This window comes from Falco peregrinus, chromosome 5 (assembly GCF_023634155.1).
Source record: "Falco peregrinus isolate bFalPer1 chromosome 5, bFalPer1.pri, whole genome shotgun sequence".
NCBI lineage: Eukaryota > Metazoa > Chordata > Aves > Falconiformes > Falconidae > Falco > Falco peregrinus.
Window position 1 is genome coordinate 104,424,112 of NC_073725.1, and position 21,671 is coordinate 104,445,782.

Here is a 21,671-nt window from a genome sequence, read left to right on the forward strand (position 1 = left end):
ATGCCGATGCCAATGCCATACCTTGGTCCCAGCTGGGCCCTGGCTCCCCGGTGGGCCAGTGCTTCCCTGCAGGGAACAAGGGGACATTATGTTGGAGTGGTGCTTGCTGGTGGCATAGGACAGGGAGGGGACAGTGGGGTAGCATGGTCCCAGCACTGCCACCCTACCCCTGCTCCCTGGGGACACACACCTCCCCAAGCTGATATCCCACTTGCATGGCACTCCCCTGCACGTGGCATGGGGTGGCTGCTTACCGGAGGTCCTGGGGGTCCTGGGTCTCCCTGGTTGCCCTGAAGGGAGGAAGAGATGGGGTCACTGCAGGGATAGGTTTTCCCTGGTAGGTGCATGGGGTGTCCCCTGGGAGAGGAGACCCAGACACTGCACCCATGCTGAGTGAGGACAAGCCTGGCCGGCTCCTGGCAAGATGCCTGGGGCCAAGCACCCACCCAGGCAGCAGGGTGGCCCCTACAGCTTCACCCAGCACCTGCCGTCAGGAGCCCCCAGCTGCATGCTGAGGTGGGGGGGCACAGTGACACAGAGGGGACACAGACACCTACCGGGCGTCCCAGCACGCCGGGGAAGCCTGGCAAGCCCTGCAAAGAAATGTCAGAGCTGGCAGGTGAGTGGGAGCCCACTACCCCCAAGCAGCCCTGCCTGCCCCCCAAGGATGCTCCCCATTCCCAGCAAGCGGTACCCAGCCCAGGGGTACTTATGGTGGGGGTGAGAGGTGGGAAGCCCCCTAAAGCCCTGTGGGCCCTGCATGAGTGGGGGAAGAAGGTAAATGAGATGTGAATGTTCCCGCTAGTACTGGTGGTGGCTGGTGTGGGACCACAAGACCTTCCCCCTGTCCCATCCCACATCCTCCCCATCCTGTCCCCACTCACCGGCTTCCCCTCGGGGCCAGCCAGCCCTCTCTCACCCAGGAGACCCTGGAGCAAGAGATGCAGACGGGGTCAGTGCCAGGCAGGGGTCCAGGGTCAGCAAGGGGTGGGGGGACATTGCGGTACTCACCGGGGCACCATCCCTGCCCTTCTCGCCGGGCTCCCCTCGCTCGCCTCGTGGGCCACCCTCACCCTGCAGAGGGGACAGGTGCAGGGTTGTGGAACAGGCAGGGACCTTTCTGTCCCCACCCAGGGCCTGCTGACACTCAAAGAGGGGTGCCCCCACGGTGCCCCTGCCCAGGGCTTCACTCCATGGGGCTGCCCTGTTGGCAGCAGGAGACTTAAAACCACAGACCTTATCTCCTTTGGGTCCGCGCTCACCCTCGGCTCCTGGCTCGCCCTGTGTCACAGAGAAGACAGATGCCATCAGCCGCTGCTGCCCCTCTGGGGATGCTTGCCCCACCACAGCCCTCAGTCCCTGCCCAGCTCATCATTTGTCCCAGCCTGGTTGGCTTGGTCGCCCCATTCCCTTCTGCCTGACCACGCACCTTCGCTCCCTTGGGTCCGGTGGGGCCACGCTCACCCGGTAAACCCATCAGGCTGCCCTCCACCACGTCTGCCTGCGGGCAGGGCACCGTCAGGGCCAGCACCCAGGGGATCTCAGTAAGGTCCCCCCAGGGGCACAGCCCTCCCCAGGCCCCTGTGCCAGGGGTCTGGACGTGGCCATCCATCCCCAGAGGTGCAGGCTCGCACCCCTTGGGGATGGTCCCCAGCAGCAGCCATCACCTACCTTGGGCCCTGGGGGCCCTGGGGGGCCAGGCAAGCCTTCCCTGCCCTAGAAGGGGGAGAAAAATAGGCTGAGCATCAAACTGGGCAGAGTTATCCTGCTATGGCCAATCCTGGCCCATATAGGGCATCCTCCTGCCCCCAGGAGAGCCCCCCATCCCCCCAGGAGGTGCACAGCATTTGGGGGACAGAGGGGACTGTGTCCCCATTCTGGCTCACCTGCTCGCCCCGGTCACCCTTTTCGCCCCGGTCGCCCTGGGAAAACAATGTGGTAGCCATCACGGGGCTGTCCCCAAGCCCCGGCACCAGGTCCCACAGCCCTTGCCCCACTCACCTTCTCTCCGGGCCGCCCGGCCTCCCCCAGCTCCCCAGCCCGGCCCGGCACCCCAGGGATGCCTGGCTTGCCAGGCTCCCCCGGCTGCCCGGGTGGCCCCTCAGGACCCCGCTCGCCCACAGCACGGCCCGTGGGGCCCTGGGGGCCAGGGGCACCGGGGTCCCCCTTGTCACCTTTGGGTCCTCGCTCACCGGGGAAGCCTAAGGAGCCCTGCAAAACATAACACCGTGCTGCCAGAGCCAGCCATGCGGCGGGGGTCAGTCCTTCTGGAGCATCCCAGGGTTGAGCCGGCTGTATGGCCCCCCCAACCAGACTGGGTAGTGGGGCAGCATGTTGGGGCATGGCATTGAGCCTGGCTCCACTCACCTCTCGACCTGGAGGCCCCCTCTCTCCCGGCTCCCCCCGGCTGCCCTTCTGGCCCCGCAGCCGCTCCGACACCGGCAGAAATGAGTCCGAGCTCCCGTCGTAGGCACCTGTGAGCTCCTTCAGGGATGAAATCTGGGAGGGAGGAAAAGTCATGGGGTCAGTGCAACCCAGATGTGGCAGCACCCCATGGCCCCAACAACTCATCCTGGGTGGTCTCCTACCACCTCCCACACCCCCCCCCTCCTGCTGCCATGTGGGCAGGAACAGCCCCCAGCATGACAGCCATGGACTACATACCTTGATGCCAAGTGCTTCCAGGCTACGTTCAATGTTCTGCAATAAAAAGATATTAAAAACAAAGTGAGTGTTGGCCTGTGCCCATCATAGGGGCTGTGGAGGGTCCTCCATTCCCCAGGCAGAGCTGACATCCCAGCCCAGCAGGTCGAGATGCACTCACCACTGCAGCCCCAGGGTCTCCACGTGCTCCAGGGTTGCCAGGTCGCCCCTAGGTTTGCAGAGAAAAAGGGAATGAAAAGATGTACAGAGGTGCAGTACGCGAGGAGAGCAGTAGGTTTGAGAGTTAACACTGCTGGTGCTGCCCGGGCAGGCTGTGGTTGCCACCACCCTGGGGTGCTTGCAGCTTGTCAGGCAAAGTGCTGGGTACTCACTGGCTCCCCTTGCAGTCCAGGCTCCCCCGGGTCCCCCTGAAACACAGCAAAGACGCCAAGGTGGCACAGGGTCCCCCAGACCTTTGCCTTGCAAGGAAGGCTCAGGGGCATGAGCACACCTACCTTTGGTCCAGCCACCCCACGGAGCCCTGGCAAGCCCTGGAAGATGTAGAGGGGACACAATAGCACCCAGAACCCACGGACACAGGGCAATGCCCCAAGGGAGCTGTGGGCAGGGGTCTTGCCTGCCCCACAGCAGCCCATACTCCAGGGTCTGGTGCTGGGTGGCACTGTGGGCTCAAGGACTACATACCTGGCCTGGGGGGCCGACCTGGCCTGGGATGCCGGGGAGGCCGGGGGGGCCAAGGGGGCCTGGCAGACCTCTGTCCCCCTGCTCGCCCTTGACGCCACTGTGGCCCTGCCGAGAAAGCAGTATCACCCCCAGGACCTGGGTGCCCAGGTCTGTCCCAGGTGGGGGCACGTACCCAGCACCCCCATCACCACCTCCTCTGTGGGGAGGTACTCACCTCTCTGCCAGGAGGTCCTGTGTCACCTTTGTCTCCCTAACCAGGTGGGAATAGAGTTAGAGGGATGCTGCCCCATCCGCATGCCCCAAAATAATGCTCCTGGACCCAGGCAGGGAGGAGCCACCAGGCATGTGGGGACCACGCAGAGACCACCCAGGGCTTGGCTCCTTACCTTTCTCCCATCCTCTCCCGGCATCCCGTCTTCTCCCTGGGGACACAGGCTGCCAGTCATTGCCTGGGTCAACCACCCCAGCACAGGCACCACATGGGACAGGGACTGGCACCGGGTGTACAGCTCAGAGCATGGGAGCTCCCCCTCTCGCCTTTATGTTGTACTGGGATCACTGGCCCTCAGGACCCCAGGTGAGCCCCAAAGCCAAGCCCCGCTCCCCCTACTCACGTTCTTGCCGCTGATGCCGGGTTTGCCGTCATCGCCAGGTTTGCCCTGGGAGGAAGAAGAGGCAGTGAGAGAGACCCCCAGCTCTCCCCCCGGCCCCAGCAGCCAGGGGTCCCTGGGCACCCATCACGGCCCCAGGGTGCAGGGAAGGGGAGCTGGGCATAGGGCAAGCCCCGGTAGGCAGACCCAGCTGGGACCGACTGCAGCGGGCACAGAGCAGGGTGTGTCCCCAGGGCGGCTGGTACTTACGGGGATGCCAGGTGGTCCCAGGGGACCCACGGGGCCAGGCAGTCCCTGTTCCCCACGCAGCCCAGGCAGCCCCTGCGAGGAAAGGAGACAGGAGAAGCACAGGGCAGCAGGGCACCCACCATCCCCAGCCAGCTCTGGGAGGAGGGAGCATGGCTGGAACGGTGGCACCCTGCTGGGGACAGGAGACAGTCCCACTGCGCTGCCCCAGACCAAGGAGCATGGGACAGGACATCTGTCCCTTGCAAGGATGATGGCCCCAGAGGGACCACAACCCAAACTCGCCCTCTCTGCAGGTACTTACGTCCCGGCCGGGGTCCCCCTGCTTCCCCGGGTCCCCCTGCAGACAAGGAGGAGGTGAGGGCAGGGACACCCCCACCTCGCCAAAGGCCCCCTACGAGCATCCCCAGCCTGGGGCAGAGAGTGTCCGGGGGGGGGGGTGTGTGGCTCCTCCTGTCCCATTGCCCCTCTGTCCCACAGCCCCCCACCCACAGTGCCCGGGGGCAGCCGTGCCCCCTGCCCTGGACCACGCTCACCCGCAGCCCAGCAGGGCCTGGGGGACCAAGTTTGCCTTCCAGCCCGTTGCGGCCATCCAGCCCTGGTGGGCCACGGTCCCCCTGTAAGACAGCAGGGCAGGAGGGCTGAAGCCATGGGGCAGGACAGGGGTGCCATGGGGCAGCTTCCAGCCCCCAGCCCCCTCACCTTCTCTCCTGGCAGGCCTCGGTCCCCGGGGTCACCCTGCAGGGTGGGAACAGGAGTAAGCATTGTCCGCCCTGAACGGGAGCTGAGGAGGGCACGGACCCCCCGACTCAGACCCCCGTGGGGATGGGGCACTCACCCGTGCACCGGGGGGGCCACGAGGACCCTCCACACCCTGCAAGAGAGACACACACTTAGCAGTGGGGCATGGAGGGAAAGGAGGGGATCCTGGGTGCTCACCAGGACCCCCAGCTCTCCCGCAGAACATCACCCGTCTTGCTGTCCCACTGCCTCCCGCACCGAAGCCCCAGCACTTACCCTCTCTCCAGGCAGGCCAGGGGAGCCGGCATCGCCCCGGGCACCCTTTGCACCATCCTCACCAGGGTCCCCAGGGTCCCCCTGCCAGGGAAGGGCACGGCAGTTAGAGGATACTGCCCCGCCGCCCGCGCAAACGCCTGTGCCAGAGCCCATGCTGAGCACCTCTGCTTATGCTGTGTGGTTTAAGGGCGGGATAATAGCAAAGGTCTCAAAATACAGGCACGGGCTGAAAAATAGAGGTTGCTGGGCTCGATGCAGCTCCCGGGTGGCCAGATATTGGTTTCAGAAGAAATGCAATGAGCAGTGCTGCTGAGCCAGGAGCCAGCTGAGCCACGGCTGGGGACCATGATTCCATCCAGCACAGAGCACAGCCCATGGCCAAAGCTGCCCTGAACTTGAGCTGGCTTATAAAAGCAGAACACCTAGAGCGTGGGGTACTGCCGTGGGATCCCTGTGGGGCTGAGGAGCCATAAGCATGCTGGCTCCTTCGAGGAACTCAGCCCTACAGGGCCCTCCTGCCCTGGCACCCTCCTCCCAGCACTGGGCAGGAGCATCAGCCTATGTTGCCCCGGATCCCACATGCCTCTCAGCTGTGGTGCATCAGCTCCGCATGGCAGGGGCTGTTTTGGGCAGGGAGGGCTTGGTGCCACCAGGATCCCAGTGCACAGGCAGAGCCCAGCGGGGACAGCACAGGGCACCCCACCACCAGCATTCCCGGGGACCCACTTGTTACCTTCTCACCCTTCTCCCCTACTCCACCGAGCCCCACATCAACCTGTGGGGCAGAGAGAGGTATCAGAGCACATGGGGGCAGGCACCAGCCCCTGGGCAGGGAGAGGGGTGGGGGCAGGGCTTACAGTTCGTCCTGGGGGTCCGGCAGGCCCCTGAAAGAAGGGCAAGGGAAGCAGGTTAAGGGGAGCTGGTGTGGCTCCAGGGAGGGCAGGGCTGGCTCTGGGATGGGGACCAGGCACACGGCCCTGCGTCACTCACCGGCTCCCCACGGTCACCTTTGCTCCCTGGTGCTCCAGGGCTGCCCTGCAGCAAAGAAGGATAGGGTGAGGGGAGGAGGGAATGGGGGTCCCATGGGATGGGAGGTCCTGTGGGGTGGAGGGTACCCCTGGAAAAGGGTAAAAGGGTGGGTGTGGGGCAATGAGGTGCATGGGGTGGTGGGTGCCCACAGGGTGGTGGGCACACACAAAGTGGTACTCACATTCCTGCCTTCGGGACCTGGGTCCCCTGAGTCCCCCTTCTCCCCTGGGGGGCCGCGGTAGCCAGGGAGGCCCTGGGTGGAGGGCAGAGGAGGGCGTGCGTTGGCGGGAGCCACCTGGCAGCCACTGGGCATCTTGCCTGCCCCGGGGTGCCCGCCAGCCTCGCACTTACCCGGGGGCCCCTGTCTCCAGGTTTGCCAGGCAGACCCGCTTCACCCTGTAGGGAGAGAGGGGGTGAGTGGGGGGCAGTGGGGAGGGGGGCAGTGGTCCTGGGGGGTCCTCACTTACCGGGGTGCCTTCATCACCCTTCTCTCCACGCTCTCCCTGCAGCACAGGTCAGTGGGCACCAGCCAGGAGGAGAAAAGCACAAGTCACCAGCATCCCCCTGCTCCCTGCCATCCCCCACCTCCTCAAGGCCACGGTGCCCCACAGCCCCCTGTCCCACTGCCCCCTTGACCCACGCTACCTCCTTGCCACGCAGCCCGGTCTGCCCTGGGGCGCCTGCTCGGCCCGGCTCACCCTTCTCTCCTGGCTCCCCTGGATCGCCCTGGGCAGGGAAAAAAGGGCAATGGGTTAAGACAGTGTGGGGGGAGTGTGGGGACTGCCAAGGGGAGAAGGGGCTCAGCACGGCACCCTCCACTCCCTGGAGCAGCATCATGGCACAGCCTGCAGGGATTGCCCCTCCAGAGCCCAGTGGGTGGATGGATGGACGGACAGATGGATGGAGGGGCAATGCCTCCTGCAGCGACGTTACCTTTGGGCCGCTCCTGCCCGTGAGGCCAACGATACCCTGGTTGTTGGAGAGGGAGAGCACGTGTCACCAGGGACTGGGGCGGCCCCGTGCCCGGGGAGTGACTGGGGCTGTGAACCAGTGCCTCTGTGGGCAGAGCCCAGCCAGCCCCAGCCCCTGGGGTGCACCCAGACTCACCCGATCACCCTGCTCGCCTTTGGGGCCAGCCGGCCCTGGGATGCTCAGGCCAGGGGCACCCTAGACATGAAGGGATGCAGCTTGGAGCAACAGCGTAGGCACTGTGAGCCCAGGCTGTCTGTGCTGTGCCCCCTGTGCCCCCTGTCCCAGGCAGTACTCACACGGGCGCCTTTATCTCCTGACTCGCCCTTCGGGCCAGGAGGTCCTTCTGGTCCTGGGAAGCCTCTGTCACCCTGGAGCGGATGAAATGGCACTGTCAGCCCCCACAAACCACCCCCCTTCCTCCCACTACAGCTGCAGACAGCCAGGCTGAGGGACCAGCATGGGCATCCCCTCGTGTTGATGGCCAGCTGTGCAAACCCCCTCCCCAGCCCACAGCCATGCCCAGGGAGCACCAGCACAGGGCTGGGGGGCACAGCTGGGGCAGGGTTACCTTCTCTCCTCCAACACCGGCCACACTGGGAGCCTGGGGGAGAAGCAGAGGGGACCATGCTGGGCACTGCCCACGGATCCCTGTCTCAGAGCTGGGACAGGCAGAGGGGGACCTGCCAGGCAGCATCACTTACCGGCTTGCCAGGTGGTCCTGGATCGCCCTGCAGAGAGACAGGTGTCATTGCCAGCCCTTTCCCCAACAGCCCCTTGCCACCCTGCTAGGGCCCCGCTTTGCCCTCACCTTCTCCCCCCGGGGGCCGGCTGGTCCTGGACCTCCCTGTGGTGAAAGAAGAGACCTCAGGGGGCTGGTGGTGCCTGGGGATGCGCACCCAGGGCATGGCAGCCCCCCCACTCCCAGGGTGCTGGGTCTTCATCACCACAGCTGCTACCCCAACTCACCTCTCTGCCAGATGGCCCTGGGCGCCCTGGGGCTCCTGTCTCACCCTAGAGGAGGGGAGGAAGAGGAAGGTGTCAGGGGCATCCTCCCACCCCATGGCAGGGCAGCTGCTGCAGGGCAGGACAGGCATCACCCCGGTGTGGCTGCAGCCACCTCAGCCCACCTACCTTCTCTCCCTCGGGGCCTGGCACGCCGCGGTCCCCCTGCAGAACAAAGCAGAGGAGGGTTTCAGGGAGCCTTCCTCCCGCCACGCCACACTGCCCCCACCCCACGCACCGCCTCAGAGCCCTCTGGGCCCAGCCCCGAATCCCATCCAAAATCACTGGGGTCTGACAGCAACCCCCAGGCACAGCCAGCGCTGTAATTGTGATTAGAGACCATACCTCAGAGGCGGACTCCTTAAAAACTGAATGAAAGTAACAAGCAGTGGGTGGTAATAGAACTGAGTGTCTTCTGCATATTTACAATGGATTAGGCTTTTTTATTTGAGGGTCAGTGCAGCCTTAACCAGGGCCACAGGAACATCAGGACCCGCCGATGCTGCCAAATGGCACAGTCTCACTCCAGCACTGTCTCACCTTCTCGCCCGTCTCTCCCAGCTCACCCGGCGCCCCACGGTCTCCCTGGCACAGGAGGAATACGGGGTCAGGGGCAGCAGGACCTGCAGGGAATGGCGCAGGTCCTGGCACAGAACCCGCTGAAGGCAAGGCGAGAGCACCCCTTCAGTCCCCGCACCACTCACCTTCCTGCCCTGCTCCCCTGGTGGTCCCCGAGGGCCCTGCAAAGGAAGATGGAGAAGATGTCACCTCCAGCGTGGCAGGGTCAATGCCCAGGCTGTCTGGAGCAGGAGTCCTCCAGGGTGCCGTCCGGGCTTGGCTTGCTGGTGAGGCCAGCTCTAGCCCGCCTTACCTTCTCTCGGGAAACTCACCCGGTCTCCTGGGTCCCCAGGGCGGCCAGGTGGCCCTGGGAAACCTTCTTTGCCATCACCCTAGGGATTAGGAAAGGCAACAGCCATGCCCGTGAGATGGGGATTGGCACCCCCACTGGAGAGCGGTGTGGGGTCCAAGCCCCAGGACAGAGCATCTCCACCATCCTCTTACCTTCTCTCCCTTCAGGCCAGGGGACCCAGCAGGTCCCCGGGGCCCAGGGTCCCCAGGCAGGCCCTGCAAGAGAGCACAGCTTAGCCCCTGGTGATGCAGCTCATCCCCAGGGATACATGGCTGCCATGGCCCTGCTCCCCTCTGCCATCCCTGCTGGCCTGGGGGCCCAACTCACCGGAGGGCCGGGTTCCCCTCGAGGCACTGCCCCATCCACAAGTCCAGGGGGGCCCTGCAGAGACAGGCATCAGCTCCTGCGTGATAGCCCCAGGGAGCTCAGTCCTTCCCAGCACCCTGGAGGGGCTGCAGAGCCCTCAGGGACCTCAATCCAGGAGGGCAGAACCAGGGAAATGCAGAGCCACTCACCCTTTCTCCTCGGTCACCCTTCTCGCCCTGCAAGGGCAAAAAAAGCAAGTAAGGGCAGGTTTGGGCTCTTCCTATGCCCCCGTGAACAGGCGGGGAACATGCTGAACAGAGCCCATCATCAGTGGTATTGGGGTACATGCAAGCCATGCGTCTCTCCCCACACTGCCCAGCACCAGCTCATGCATATGTAAGTGTGCGTGGGCACAGCTGGTGGGGGCACAGCCCACGAGTGAGACCAGGAGGAGTGCACGAGGGAGCAGCTTCAGGTTGCTGGCTGTTCCTCCATCCATCTGTCCACACGTCCCCCCAGCTGTCCCCACACAGCACCTGCAGGGGATGTACCTTCACAAACTCTCCCGGAGGTCCTGGTGGCCCCATGGGTCCAAGCAGACCGGGGGGACCTGGATCACCAAAGGGCCCCTGTGGGCCGGGGCTCCCAGGGGGGCCAGGGCTGCCCTAGAGGACAGAGATGCTCTGTTAAGCTGGGGCTGCAGCACGGCCTGGCAGTGCTGGCAGAGATCCTTTGGCATCACCACCCACACACCTACCGGTGTGCCCGGCTCCCCTTTCTGGCCTGGCAGTCCCTGTGCTCCATCCACAATCACCCTGGGCTCTCCCTGCACAAGGAGGTAGAGGAAAAATCAGTGTCCCCATGTGCCCTGTTGTGTGCCCCGTGCAGGATGGGGGCCAGAGTGCCACAAGGCCAGGAGCCCATCAGGTAGATGGGGAGACTCCGAGGTCACCCAGACACCAAGGACCAGGAGATGCCAGGGGCTGAGGTATGCCCATCAGGGTCCCCGCTGCTCCCCAGGGACCCCCACAGGGCAGCCCCACGCCCATCACCTACCGGCTCGCCTTTGTTCCCCTTCGGGCCAGAAAGCCCCATTGGCCCCCGTGCCCCCTGGGAAGGAAAGCTAAGAGTGAGGAGGGGGTGTGTACAGGGAGCAGGGCTGGGGAGGGCTGGGGCCATACTCACAGGATCCCCTCGGGGGCCAGGGATGCCCTGGGTACCCTGGAAAACAACAGCTCAGGATGTGAGTGTGTATCCCTGCCAGCCAAGGGAGTGAGGATGGGATGGGATGGGATGGGATGGGATGGGATGGGGATGGGATGGGGATGGGATGGGGATGGGATGGGGATGGGATGGGGATGGGATGGGGATGGGATGGGGCTCCAGCCAAAGCAGGGATTGACAGTCCCTGCCCAGTACACTTGGCCTGGGACACACACACAGGGGACAGCAGTGACCTTGCCAGCTACAGAGCCACACCGACACAGGGAAAGGGTAGGCTCCGGGAGCAGCAAAACCAAGGAACATCCCCACTCACCGGCTGCCCAGGTGATCCAGGGTTCCCAGGGCGGCCAGGGCTTCCTGGTGTCCCATCAGCTCCGGGGAACCCCTGCAGGAGGGAAGAGCATCATACCAGCACCTGGTGGACCCTGGCACTGCCAGACCCCCGCAGTGCCCCAGGCAGTGCTGGTCCCAGCACTGGGAGCCCAGAACAGCCCCATGGCTGAGCCAGGTCCCAGGGTGCCTTTCCCCTGTGTGCTGAGCCGGAGTGTGAGGGAGCAGTGTGGGGCTGGACCAGGGGTCTCCAAGGGGATCCCTCCTCCAGCCTGGACGAGAAGGAGAAGGGAGGGACGAGAGGCAGAGAGAGGCCCTGTGGGGCCAGATCACTATGCCTGGGGATCCTGGGGTGCCTGGGTGAGGGGCTTGGAGTTACTTACCCTGTCCCCCTTCTTGCCCGGCCGCTCGACACTCTCTCCCGGCAGACCCTGTGGCCCCCGGGGTCCTGGAGGGCCAGGCAGCCCGTGGCGGCCCTGGAAGGACAGCAGAGAGGACAGGCGGGTGGTGGCTAAGGGATGGTCCCATCCATCCCTGTAGCAAGGGCTGGATAGGTCCCTGCACCGCACCCACCTGCCGGCAGGACAAGGGAACCCAGGGACCTTGTTGCTGCCCCCCACCAGGGAACTGCCCCCATTTCCCCCCCCATCAGGGTATTACCGGCTCGCCAGGGGGGCCTGGTGGCCCCGTGCGTCCTTGTGGTCCCTGCAGAGACAAAGTCAGCCGTGAGCATCCCCCGCAGGCTAGCATCAGCAGGGTTTGGGGAAGGCAGCCCCCACCCCGTGCCACCAGCTGGGGGGGGGATGCCAAAGCACTCACTGCCTCGCCGCGGTCTCCCTTCTCGCCCTGCAAGGAGACAGAGGGAAGGGGTTAGGGCTGCACCCCCATGCTCGGCTCCCTACTGCGCTGCTGTCATCAACAAGCTGGGGGGACCCTGATCTATGCTGAGCCCCTGTGCTGCAGCACGGCATGGCGCAGCACGGCACAGCGTGGCGATGCTCACCTTGGGGCACTGCACTGTGCAGGGCTTCGGCTGGGGCTCCGGCTGGCAAGACAAGAGAAGCCCATATGAACCCAGGAGCAGGAGAAGCTCCTGACCCCCATGAGGCTGCTCCCCCTCATGCCCCCTGGGGCACCCTGGCCCCTTACCCTGGTGGAGATGATGGTGCAGAGGTCGTCGGTGAGCTCTCCCTCCAGCTCTGCCAGGGCACCACCATCACTGTAGATGTAGCGCGGGTCCTCACCAGTGACCATGCGCCGGAGCTGCTCTCGGTCTGACCCCTCCAAGCCCACCGCCAGCACCCGGACTCCTGAACCAAGAGCACCCTCAGCACCCCGCAGAACTCCCTGCACGCCCTGTTAGGACTCTATCCATCCTCACCACCAGCCTTGACGTCCCTGGCTGCAGCAATGGCATCGTCCCCAGAAGGGCCATCAGCCAGGACCACCAGCACCGCTGGCACACTGGACCGGCGCCCTGCACCCGGGCTCAGCAGGTAGGTCCTGGCAAAGGTGATGGCTGCCCCTAGGGAGGGAGAAGGAGGAAGAGAACAGTCAGCAGGATCCTACCGACCACTACCCTGGCTTCCAGTGCCGCACCTCACCGATGGCATTGCCGCTGGGCTCCTCGTAGCGCATGGTGCGGATCTGCTCCAGCACAGCAGGCAGGTCACTGGAGCGGTTGAGGAGCAGCCAGGGCAGGCTGCGGTAGCTGTACGTGGCCAGAGCCACCTGCAAGGGTGCAGGGGAGCAGTGGGTACCACTGCCTGCCCGCACACCCAGGCCCCCTGCCCATGCAGCAGCCCCCTACCTGGGTGCCCTCAGGGCCCAGGCGCCCCAGGGCAGACACCGTGTTGGAGAGGAGGGTGCGCACAGCATCGGCACCGGAGGAGCTGTCACGGGTGCCGTGCACCAGGAAGACAATGTCACCACGGGCATCCCTGCAAACTACAGGCAGGGAAGGGGTGAAGCTGCCACCAGAGCAGAGATAAGCCCAGTCCATCCCTGTAGTGACCCCACCATACCTGTGCGCTCGGTGACAGATGTCTCGGCGCCCGGTGCGCTCCCCAGGAGCGGACGAAGGGTGAAGGTGTAGCGCTGGCCCAGGCGCAGCCCAGAAACCTGCTGGGAGCTGGCAGCACCAGACAGCGTCTGCCCTGTCTCCCCACCAGCTGCCACCCAGGGGACAGAGTCAGGGGGGACACTGAGACCCTGCAGGGATGCTGCCCCCTATCCCGGGGCCACCCACCCGTCTCACCTGTGGGGGGGCTCCAGGAAAGGATGTAGCCAGAGGCGCCAGGAATTGGGGTCCAGGTGAGTGTCACTGAGTCCCTCTGTACCTCTGTCACCCGCAGGTTGGTGACATGGCCCCGGGCAGCTGCCAAGGAAGAGGAAAGGGTGTCCTGGCCCCATGGGACAGCCACCACCCCCCCCCAGCTCCCCACCCACCACCCTCCCCAACCTAAGGCTGGGACAGCCCGGTCCCTGGATGCCCCTCTGGGCTCCAGCCCCACATCAGGGGTCCAGCGTCCCCTTAGCTCCATGCAGTTCCTTACTGGTGACAGCAGTGATGGTGGCTGGCTCGCTCTCCCGGCCACTGCCCAGGCTGGTGATGCTGATGTGGTAGCGCCGGCCTGGCTCCAGCCCGCCCAGGTCGTAGGAGCTGGTGGTGGCCGGGAGCTGCTGGCTGCGCTGGGGCCCCCCTGTGCAGGGGGGCAGAGAGAGGTGAGGGGGTGTGACGCGGGGGCTGCGGGGGAGGCAGGGGTGCCAGCCGGCCACACGTACCCTCAGCCAGGCGCCAGACAAGGCGGTACCCGGCGCTGCTGGCCACTGGCACCCAGGCCAGGCGCAGGCGGTGCTCCGAGGCCTCCATCACCTGGAAGCTGCTGACAGGGGGCAGTGGGGCTGCCTCCGCTGCGGGGCAGGGACAGGCATTAGGGGCAGGGTGCCTGGTGCCACCCTGGATGCTGCCCCCCACCCCAGCACTCACGGGTGGTGACGATGATGGAGACAGGGTTTCCCTCACGGTTGCCTACGAGCGCTGTCACCTTCACAGTGTAGGAGACACCTCCCTCCAGGTCAGGGATGTCAAAAGAGCTGATGTGGCCGGGAACCCGCCGGCTGGTCTCCGAGCCCCCTGCCAATGACCGCAGTGTCAGGCCCCCACCCTGCTGCCCTCGCAGCCCACCCCTGATGCTGTCCCACAGTACCGTCCCTGCGGCTCCACACCACGCGGTAGGCAGTGGCTCCTGGCACACCAACCCAGGTGACACGGGCAACATTGCTCCTGGATGCCTGCACCTCCAGTTGAGACACTGTCCCCACCTGCTCAGGTGCTGTGACACCAAGAGGACCCCTGTCACCTGGGCTCACAGCAAGCGGCACCAGCCAGCACTGACAGGTGGGGGGACACCGCACCTATCCGCCCCGTGGCAGTGACAGGGTTGCCCTCACGGCCATCCACAATAGCTGTGACACCAACAGTGTAGACAATGCCAGCATGCAGCCCCTCGATGGTGAAGGTGGTGGGGTCGGCAGGGAGAAAGCGGGATTGATCCAGACCTAGGAGAAACGGCCAGGATGGGAAGGGCTCCAGCACCTCTACTGCAGCACCCCACGGTCCTCATGCTCACCGTCACTGCCTCGCCACGTCAGCAGGTAACCGCTGGCACCTGGTAGCCCTCGCCAGGTGACCCGCAGCTGGCTGGGCCCGGCCTCCATCACACGCAGCTCCGAGATGCTGCCCACAGCTGGGTATTCTGCACCACCCCACGGCACCATGGCGTCACCTTGGGGGGCCCAGGGGGGGCCCTCGGCCACCCTGGCACCTTGAGCGCTTGCAGGGGGATAGGTGGCAAATGCATGCCGGGGGAGAAAACACAGTACCGGGACTCACAGCACCAAACCCTGATGTGGACTTACTGAGGCGGACGGTGAGCGTGGCGGCGCTGCCCTCACGGCTGCCCACCAGTGCTGAGACACGCACCAGGTAGGCGATGCCCTCCTGGAGGTCACCCAGCTCCAGCCCTGTCTGGCTGCCTGGGACACGCTTTGTCCTCTCCGTGCCATCTGCCAGGAGCAGGGCAGCCACAGGACCCTCAGCGCCAGCCAGCCAGGGTCCCTTGGGTGCTGTCCCCACCCCTGTCCACAGACTCACCCTGGCTGTTGCGCACAACCACTTTGTACTCCGTGGCACCAGGAACACCAGTCCAGCCCAGTCGCACCCACCTGCCCGACTCCTCAACCAGCCGCAGGTCCGACACGGCACCCACAGGTGCCTCCACACCTGCAAGGGGACACGGTGAGGCACAGCTGGAGCTGCACAGCCCAGACAGCACATCTCCCATCCTCACCCTCGGCAGTGACCAGAGACCAGGAGGGGCTCACAACCAAAGGGGTCCCCAGGCTGAGCAATGCCACGTGAGATGTTCCTCCATCCCAGTGGCTCGGGAGGGTGGGGGACAACCCATGGACCCACAGTAGTCACTCACCTGTCTGGAAGGTGGTGACGGGGGTGGCCACCTCACCACCATCATAGAGGGTGTAGAGGGTGATGCGGTACTCAGTGCCTGGCTGCAGCCCCGTCAGCTGGTAGGTGTTGGTGCTGCTGGGGAGGGACACCGTCCTGGGGGGCTCCAGTCCTGTGGGGAGGGGAAGGTCACTGCTGGCTGCTGGCATAGGGGGTCCACAAGGGTGACTGGGCACCCTGATCCCACCTGTGGCTCTCTTCCACTCCAGGCGGTAGCCACGGGCATCATGGGCACTGGTCCAGAGCACCTGGATGGACGTGGGGCCCAGGATGTTGGTCCGCAGTGTCTGCTCTGTGCCCACTTCTGCAAGAGGGATCCCGTGGGCCAGGCTATCCTGTGACACTCTGCCACCAGCCACCCACCATAGCATGTCCCCAGCCCCCGCACATGGCAGGGTAGGGAGCATCACCATGGTGTGGGGCCACAGGGGATGGCTGCCATCCCATCCCATGGTAATGGCAGCGTAAGTAAAGCCAGAGGCAGGATGGCACCACCTGTACCCGTCACCTACCCGTCCTCTGCCGCACAGTGGCTGTGGGCCCCTCCAGCTGCCCAAAAAGTGGGGCCACCGTCACCACGTAGTCAGTGTTGGGCTGCAGCCCCCCCAGCGCGTGTGACGTCCGCCCAGAATCCAGGTCCACCCTATGCCTGTCCTGCCCTGTGAGAGCCGGCACAGCAGTCCCATGGGGGGTCCAGGCAATGGGTGCCACCACCCCCACGTCTCTCCTCCCTGGTGCCACCAGAAGGGCCACAAGCTCTGGGACAGGCACCTACCTGTGAGGGTTGCCCAGGAGAGCCGGTAGCCGGTGGCACCGCCAACGGGCTGCCAGGCCAGCAGCATGCTCTGCGCTGAGACGTTGTGGACAGCCAAGTGCTGCATGCCCACCAGGCGCCCTGTGGGCAAGAGGTGCCTGTCGCATCCCCTACATGACAGTGGAGCAGGAGGCAGGGGGAAGCACCTTCACCTGCAAACCCACCTGCTCCAGGAGTAAGAAGCCCCCTTGCCCCTGCTCATGGATGCTGAACTGCACTGAAGTCACCGAGTGCAGCCCACACCCACACAGCTCCTTCAGAGCACCCCAGCTCCAGCAAACTGGAGCTCAAACACCTTCCTCTTAATGCCTTAAATACTTTCTGTGGGTTAAGGCTGCCTGGGGCAGCTGAAGGAATTGGTTTGCCAAAATTTGAGGCTTGCAAAGGTGTTGCCCTGGGGCCTCACCCCCGCTCCTGCCCAGCGATGCTTTCCACCACACTCTTTCCTGGTGGAAACCGCACTTTCCTCCTGAAGAGCGCAGTGCTTCAATTTATAAAAAACAAAACCCCGCATTTTTTCAGTTGACATTTTTACATCACGTGGGGAAAGCTCTGGTGGAAACATTCCCAGACGGCTGTGAAGGAGCTTGAGAGTGCACAGTACTGTGTTCCCCCGGGAGCACACAGCATCACCCTGTAGTCATGCTTGCCTGCATCCCTGTTGGGATCCTCCAGGCAGCAATGGGCCAGGCAGCCCCCTCCCCATAGGGCATCGTGACTGCAGGGGCATCCCTGTGCTGGGAACCTGTCTGCATCCCTGGCTGGGCCCAGGGCAAGGCGCGGTGCTTACGTGTCCGGGCAGTGAGCGTGGCGGGGACGGTGGGCTGCTGTGCATAGCGGGGTCGGAGCATTACCACATACTCAGTGTCGGGGCGCAGGTTGCTGAGCGTGGCTGACTGTGTGCTGGCTCCCAGGCTCTTCTCCTCACCCTGGGCTGCTCCTGGAGGGGAGGCGGGGGGGTGCAGGTGGGCACAGGGGCACAGCATGCACCGGGCCTGGCAGGGAAGGGGTGTCTGTGGGACGGCACCCTGCCCCAGGGATGCCAGGCCGTGCCAGGGGTGGGGAGCATGGGGAGAGGCTGGGATGTCGGCCAGGATGAGGGCACCCACCGGAGTGCCCGGGGCCAAGGAGGGGCTGCCAGGTGTGCAGCTCCAGCCCAGCGCATGGCTGGGACGGGGGTCTGCCGCCTGCCCCCCATGCGCAGCAATCATGGGGGCACACGTATACCCATGCTCCGAGCTCCAGGCTGGGGCACACACCAGGCCCCCAGGCATTGTGCACACCCAAGCACATGCCCCAAGCCTTGCGCACCAAAGCCTCTGGGTGTAGGAACACACACGCCACCTCCACGCCTCTGCACGCACGGGTGCCCCACAGCCCGTACGCAAGTGCTGGCCGCTGTGGTGAAGGCAGGCATGCACCCCCTGCATCAACCCCCACGCATGCACACCCTCTGCCATGTCCTGCCCGGCCCACCGAGCTGTGCACTGTCCCCTCATAGGGACCGTCCCCTCACCTTGCACAGCGTAGCTGAGGCCGTAGCCCTGGGGGGGCTCAGGGCCAGGCTGCCAGGCTACACGCAGGAAGGTTGGTCCGGTCTCCACCACACGGAAATCCAGCAGGGAGCCAGCACGGCTCTCTAGGGGCACACAGAGCCACGGATGAGCCCCTAGTCCCGTGTGCCGCAGACCCCCGACACCTGCCCGTGTCCCTGTGGGCATGGACACTCACGGGTACGTGCTCGGCTGGATACTGACTCGCCGATGCTGTTGGCGTACTGGGCAGTGACAGTGACCAGGTACTCCGTCCCCATGCGCAGCCCCCGCAGTACAGTGCTCGTCTCCCGTGGTCCCAGTCTCACCTGGGCAGGGACTGCGTTATCCCCTCACCATCCCCAGGCCACACATGGAGCCACCGGGGATCTCCAGGGACTCTGAGCAGGCAGGTGGGAGCACTCACCTCCTGCCTCTCCGCCACGATGGGCTGCCCCAGCCCCGTCAGTGGCACACGCTGAACCCGGTAGCCTGTGACGGGGCCGCTGGCTGCCGTCCAGCGGATCTGCAGCTGGTCGAGGCCGCGCTCCAGGATCTCCAGGTTGGAGGGACCAGTGTGGCTCGGTCCATCTGCAGGGGAGCGCAGGGGCCATAGTCTCCAGGGTGCATCGGGCAGTGGGGAGAGCTTGCCAGGGTGGCACAGCCACGTGCCCAGTGGGACAGGGTGGCCAGGAGGGCATTTTGGGGAGGATGGGTGCTAAGGGTGCAACCAGGGTGAGCACAGCCTGGCAGCCAGTACTGCTGGCAGCTGCACCCCACAGGGAGGAGGATGGGGGCTCATACCCAGCATGCGCAGGGTCCCCCCAGCGCTTGTGCACACCCTGCGTGTCATCAGTGGCACCAGCGTCCCCAGCAGCTTGAAGTCACCAACGTAGAAGAAGAAGGCTTCAGTGGGTGTTGAGGCCACACGGATAAGCTCCTTGTGGTCGGCGTTCTTGACCCCTAGCAGGGATGGAGATGATGGGTCAGGGCAGGGACCCTGAACCCGGCGGGAAACCCCCTTGCCTAGCTCTGAAGCCTTGCTCACCCACGGCAAAGACCTTGATGCCCTGGCTCTTCAGCTTTGCTGCTGGCCCCTCAGCATCATCCTGGGATTTGCCATCTGTGATGAGGATGCAGATCTGCGGGGCCAAGACAGAGCCATGAGACCCAGACCAGGGCCTGCGGACTCACCACATCACACTCTGGGTGTCCCTAGGGCCACTGCCCTGCATGTACCTGCGGGACCCCGGGACGGAGCTGCGAGGGGCCAAAGAAGTTGTCAGCGATGTAACGGAAGCCAGCGCCAGTCCGTGTGTTGCCACCCTTGTAGCTGAGCTGCTGGATGGCCCTCCGGACGCTTGTGCCATCGGTGTGCTGGGAGAAGGGGAACTCCACCCTGGGGGGTGTGCGGGGCTGTGTCACCTCCCAGCCCTGCTGCCCGCTGCCCTGCATGCCCTCTCCCCGGGGCTCACCGCGGCTCATCACTGTACTGCACCACGGCGAAGCGCACCGCCTTCTCACCCACCACCTGCACGAAGGGCCCCACCAGGTCGTCCATGAAGGTGCGGATGGCGCGGAAGTTGTTCCTGCCGATGCTGGATGAGCCGTCCACCAGGAAGGCGATGTCGGCCTCCAGCACATCCTCGCACACTGCTGCGGGGCAGCGATGGTGCTCAGGGCACAGACTGGCTCCATGGCACAGTGGTGCTTGGGCCCTCTCACCCCACCCATCATGTACACCCAGTGCTCAGCACCCACCTTGGCTCCTCTTCTGCGCCATGGCGGCCGGGGGGGCCAGGAGCACAGGGAGCATGGCGAGGAGCAGGAGCCAGCCACTCATCGTGGGAGCCTGTGGGAGAGGATGCTACCACTACAGCCTCACACCTCTGAGGGCAGCGGTGGCAGAGTGGCTGGGTCCAGGATGTCCCAGCACCGTGCCGTGCCAGGACACCTGGCAGCCTCGGGAGGGCACGGTGCCAGCACTGCCCTGGGCACGGCTGCCGGCACCCCACGGCGCAGGGAAGAGTCCTCACTTTGAGCCGGGGCGGGGAGCAGCAGGGCTGTGCCCAGCCACGCTGCCACGTGTCCCCCACGCCAGAGGAGCAGCCGGCAGCACCCAGTGCCCTACCCAGCGGGCCAGGTCTGCTGGCTCACCAAAAAGTGGCGGGTGGGCAGCGGCTGGCCAGCGTCCGGCCAGGTGGGAGCGGTGCCGGCAGCTGCCCCGTGGCAGGGCACGGGCTGGCGGTGGCACAGGGTACAGGAGGACGGTCGCGTGCGTGCCCCATGCCGGCCGGTACCTGGCCCCGCTCCAGCCCTCCGGCTCAGCCTGGCCAGGCCTGGCCCGCGGCCCCGCTTGCTGCCTGACGCCCGGGGGAGCCGTGCCCAGGCCAGGGGAGGCTGCCAGCCCCGGCTGCAGGGTGTGCGCGGGCTCTGCCTCCACAAGCCCTTGGCGCTGCCTGCCCGCCCGCCCGCCCCACGCCTCGGCACCGGCAGCAGCCCACCCTGCCCGCTCCTGCCCACTGCCGCCCCAGCCTGCAGGGGCTCCCCACCACCCCGGGATGGGTGGCCAAAGCGGGGTGCTCCAGGGGAACCAGGGTGGGTGAGCCCTGCCCGTGAGCCCTCACGCCCCGCCGCTGCCCACGCACACGCCTGCGGGGTCACCCAGCCTGACACCGCGGTGATGGCCGCGCTGGGTCTCAGCCCAGCCCGGCTGCACGCAGGAGGTGCGAGCCCCCACGGCCGCCCCGGCGCGGGAGGGCGGGTGAGCGCCCACGGGTGCCCGTGCGGGGGGCTCGGTCCTGCTCCGCAGCGGCCCGCGCCCGCAGCCGGCCCCCCGCCACCGCCCGCACTCACCCGGGAACCCCGCGGGGCCGCGCCGTGCCGGGCCGTGCCGCCCCGCTCCGTGCCGTGCCGCTCCGTGCCGCTCCGTGCCGGGCCGTGCCGTGCCGAGCCGGGCGCAGGCGGTGCCGGCGCGGAGCGGCCCCCGGTGCTCCCGCCCCTTTATTGAGGGCGGCCCGGAGCGCGGTGCCGGGGGGGGGAGCGGGAGCACCGCGGCCCCCGCCCAGCCCGGCCCCCCAGAAAGGGCTTTTCCCACCCGCTCCCCGGGGATGGGGGGAAAGTGGCTTTTCGGGCTGTTCCCCCCCAAAGCACCAGCCCTGGCTCCGCCGCCGGCTGCGCCCTGGGCAGGGGCAGGAGGGCACCGAGGTGGGGATGGAGCAGGGGGGGGTTGGACCCCCGGCCAGGGTTTCTGCTGGGCTTGCCCAGTGTGACCTCGGTGTGGGGCTGAGTGGGCACCGGCGAGGCTCAAGGCGGTTTTCCCTCCAGCATCTCCATCCTTCACATCCCAGGAACGTGGCAAGTGGCTCTTAGACATGCCAGCCAGGAGCCGGCCACACACCTCCATCCATCTGGAGGGGATTCGTCCCCAGGGACCTCAGGGCACTGCCCGGCCCTGGACAGAGCTGGACAGAGGTGCCACGGGGACCCAAGCCCCTGGTCCCCTCCGGTTACAGCCTGGCTCTGAGCACCAGCCCTAGGAAGGACGATGGTGGTGGCGAAGGGCTGCTCCCCATGCCACCGCAGCTCCCACGAGGCTGTAGGATGGCTGAGCCTTGCCCAGGACCTTTCCTGCACCCACAGCTTACGGTACCCATCACGTGGGACCCCAGCACCCATAGCTCAAGTACAGGGATTGCCCTGGCACCAACTGTGGGGCATCCTCCTGCCCTGCTCCAGACACCGTCCCCCAGCAGCCACCAGAACAGACTGGTGGCTGAGAACCTACCCCGGGGCTAGGGCA

The 21,671-nt window shown here is 65.8% G+C and overlaps 1 protein-coding gene across 14 annotated transcripts in view; it reads right to left on the minus strand.

Moving 5' to 3' along the window:
• The window catches only part of COL7A1 (collagen type VII alpha 1 chain), a 31,084-nt gene extending 10,236 nt beyond the window's left edge, over positions 1-20,848 (minus strand). For 13 of the 14 annotated variants that reach the window (XR_008747329.1, XR_008747328.1, XR_008747327.1 and 10 more), the window contains exons 1-83: positions 20,726-20,848; positions 19,631-19,721; positions 19,345-19,525; positions 19,109-19,268; positions 18,918-19,011; positions 18,674-18,832; positions 18,297-18,460; positions 18,069-18,198; positions 17,854-17,976; positions 17,128-17,277; positions 16,299-16,418; positions 16,036-16,182; positions 15,711-15,827; positions 15,486-15,635; positions 15,152-15,280; positions 14,917-15,063; positions 14,628-14,753; positions 14,413-14,556; positions 14,205-14,330; positions 13,985-14,131; positions 13,780-13,908; positions 13,551-13,697; positions 13,253-13,372; positions 13,020-13,166; positions 12,806-12,942; positions 12,600-12,726; positions 12,377-12,520; positions 12,145-12,305; positions 11,999-12,040; positions 11,815-11,841; positions 11,656-11,700; positions 11,379-11,471; positions 10,979-11,050; positions 10,627-10,662; positions 10,498-10,551; positions 10,199-10,267; positions 9,993-10,106; positions 9,651-9,677; positions 9,463-9,516; positions 9,288-9,350; positions 9,116-9,175; positions 8,930-8,965; positions 8,766-8,810; positions 8,355-8,390; positions 8,190-8,234; positions 8,032-8,067; positions 7,925-7,951; positions 7,792-7,824; positions 7,520-7,591; positions 7,359-7,418; positions 7,185-7,220; positions 6,897-6,977; positions 6,719-6,754; positions 6,603-6,647; positions 6,433-6,504; positions 6,213-6,257; positions 6,080-6,106; positions 5,956-5,997; positions 5,223-5,303; positions 5,044-5,079; positions 4,908-4,943; positions 4,742-4,822; positions 4,510-4,545; positions 4,209-4,280; positions 3,963-4,007; positions 3,735-3,770; positions 3,563-3,598; positions 3,349-3,453; positions 3,159-3,194; positions 3,036-3,071; positions 2,825-2,872; positions 2,665-2,700; positions 2,368-2,499; positions 2,002-2,211; positions 1,887-1,922; positions 1,672-1,716; positions 1,430-1,501; positions 1,237-1,281; positions 1,012-1,074; positions 885-929; positions 558-593; positions 255-290; positions 22-66 (exon numbers count right to left, since the gene is read on the minus strand). Coding sequence is in view for 10 of the 14 variants with exons in the window: in XM_055804679.1 (XP_055660654.1) it covers positions 22-66; positions 255-290; positions 558-593; positions 885-929; positions 1,012-1,074; positions 1,237-1,281; positions 1,430-1,501; positions 1,672-1,716; positions 1,887-1,922; positions 2,002-2,211; positions 2,368-2,499; positions 2,665-2,700; positions 2,825-2,872; positions 3,036-3,071; positions 3,159-3,194; positions 3,349-3,453; positions 3,563-3,598; positions 3,735-3,770; positions 3,963-4,007; positions 4,209-4,280; positions 4,510-4,545; positions 4,742-4,822; positions 4,908-4,943; positions 5,044-5,079; positions 5,223-5,303; positions 5,956-5,997; positions 6,080-6,106; positions 6,213-6,257; positions 6,433-6,504; positions 6,603-6,647; positions 6,719-6,754; positions 6,897-6,977; positions 7,185-7,220; positions 7,359-7,418; positions 7,520-7,591; positions 7,792-7,824; positions 7,925-7,951; positions 8,032-8,067; positions 8,190-8,234; positions 8,355-8,390; positions 8,766-8,810; positions 8,930-8,965; positions 9,116-9,175; positions 9,288-9,350; positions 9,463-9,516; positions 9,651-9,677; positions 9,993-10,106; positions 10,199-10,267; positions 10,498-10,551; positions 10,627-10,662; positions 10,979-11,050; positions 11,379-11,471; positions 11,656-11,700; positions 11,815-11,841; positions 11,999-12,040; positions 12,145-12,305; positions 12,377-12,520; positions 12,600-12,726; positions 12,806-12,942; positions 13,020-13,166; positions 13,253-13,372; positions 13,551-13,697; positions 13,780-13,908; positions 13,985-14,131; positions 14,205-14,330; positions 14,413-14,556; positions 14,628-14,753; positions 14,917-15,063; positions 15,152-15,280; positions 15,486-15,635; positions 15,711-15,827; positions 16,036-16,182; positions 16,299-16,418; positions 17,128-17,277; positions 17,854-17,976; positions 18,069-18,198; positions 18,297-18,460; positions 18,674-18,832; positions 18,918-19,011; positions 19,109-19,268; positions 19,345-19,525; positions 19,631-19,712 (6,723 nt within the window). In the remaining 4 variants the exon portion in view is untranslated. The remainder of the gene's footprint in view (positions 1-21; positions 67-254; positions 291-557; positions 594-884; positions 930-1,011; positions 1,075-1,236; positions 1,282-1,429; positions 1,502-1,671; positions 1,717-1,886; positions 1,923-2,001; positions 2,212-2,367; positions 2,500-2,664; positions 2,701-2,824; positions 2,873-3,035; positions 3,072-3,158; positions 3,195-3,348; positions 3,454-3,562; positions 3,599-3,734; positions 3,771-3,962; positions 4,008-4,208; positions 4,281-4,509; positions 4,546-4,741; positions 4,823-4,907; positions 4,944-5,043; positions 5,080-5,222; positions 5,304-5,955; positions 5,998-6,079; positions 6,107-6,212; positions 6,258-6,432; positions 6,505-6,602; positions 6,648-6,718; positions 6,755-6,896; positions 6,978-7,184; positions 7,221-7,358; positions 7,419-7,519; positions 7,592-7,791; positions 7,825-7,924; positions 7,952-8,031; positions 8,068-8,189; positions 8,235-8,354; positions 8,391-8,765; positions 8,811-8,929; positions 8,966-9,115; positions 9,176-9,287; positions 9,351-9,462; positions 9,517-9,650; positions 9,678-9,992; positions 10,107-10,198; positions 10,268-10,497; positions 10,552-10,626; positions 10,663-10,978; positions 11,051-11,378; positions 11,472-11,655; positions 11,701-11,814; positions 11,842-11,998; positions 12,041-12,144; positions 12,306-12,376; positions 12,521-12,599; positions 12,727-12,805; positions 12,943-13,019; positions 13,167-13,252; positions 13,373-13,550; positions 13,698-13,779; positions 13,909-13,984; positions 14,132-14,204; positions 14,331-14,412; positions 14,557-14,627; positions 14,754-14,916; positions 15,064-15,151; positions 15,281-15,485; positions 15,636-15,710; positions 15,828-16,035; positions 16,183-16,298; positions 16,419-17,127; positions 17,278-17,853; positions 17,977-18,068; positions 18,199-18,296; positions 18,461-18,673; positions 18,833-18,917; positions 19,012-19,108; positions 19,269-19,344; positions 19,526-19,630; positions 19,722-20,725) is intronic. The other variant, XM_055804673.1, reaches the window with a different exon arrangement.
• Between the last annotated feature and the right edge of the window lie 823 nt (positions 20,849-21,671).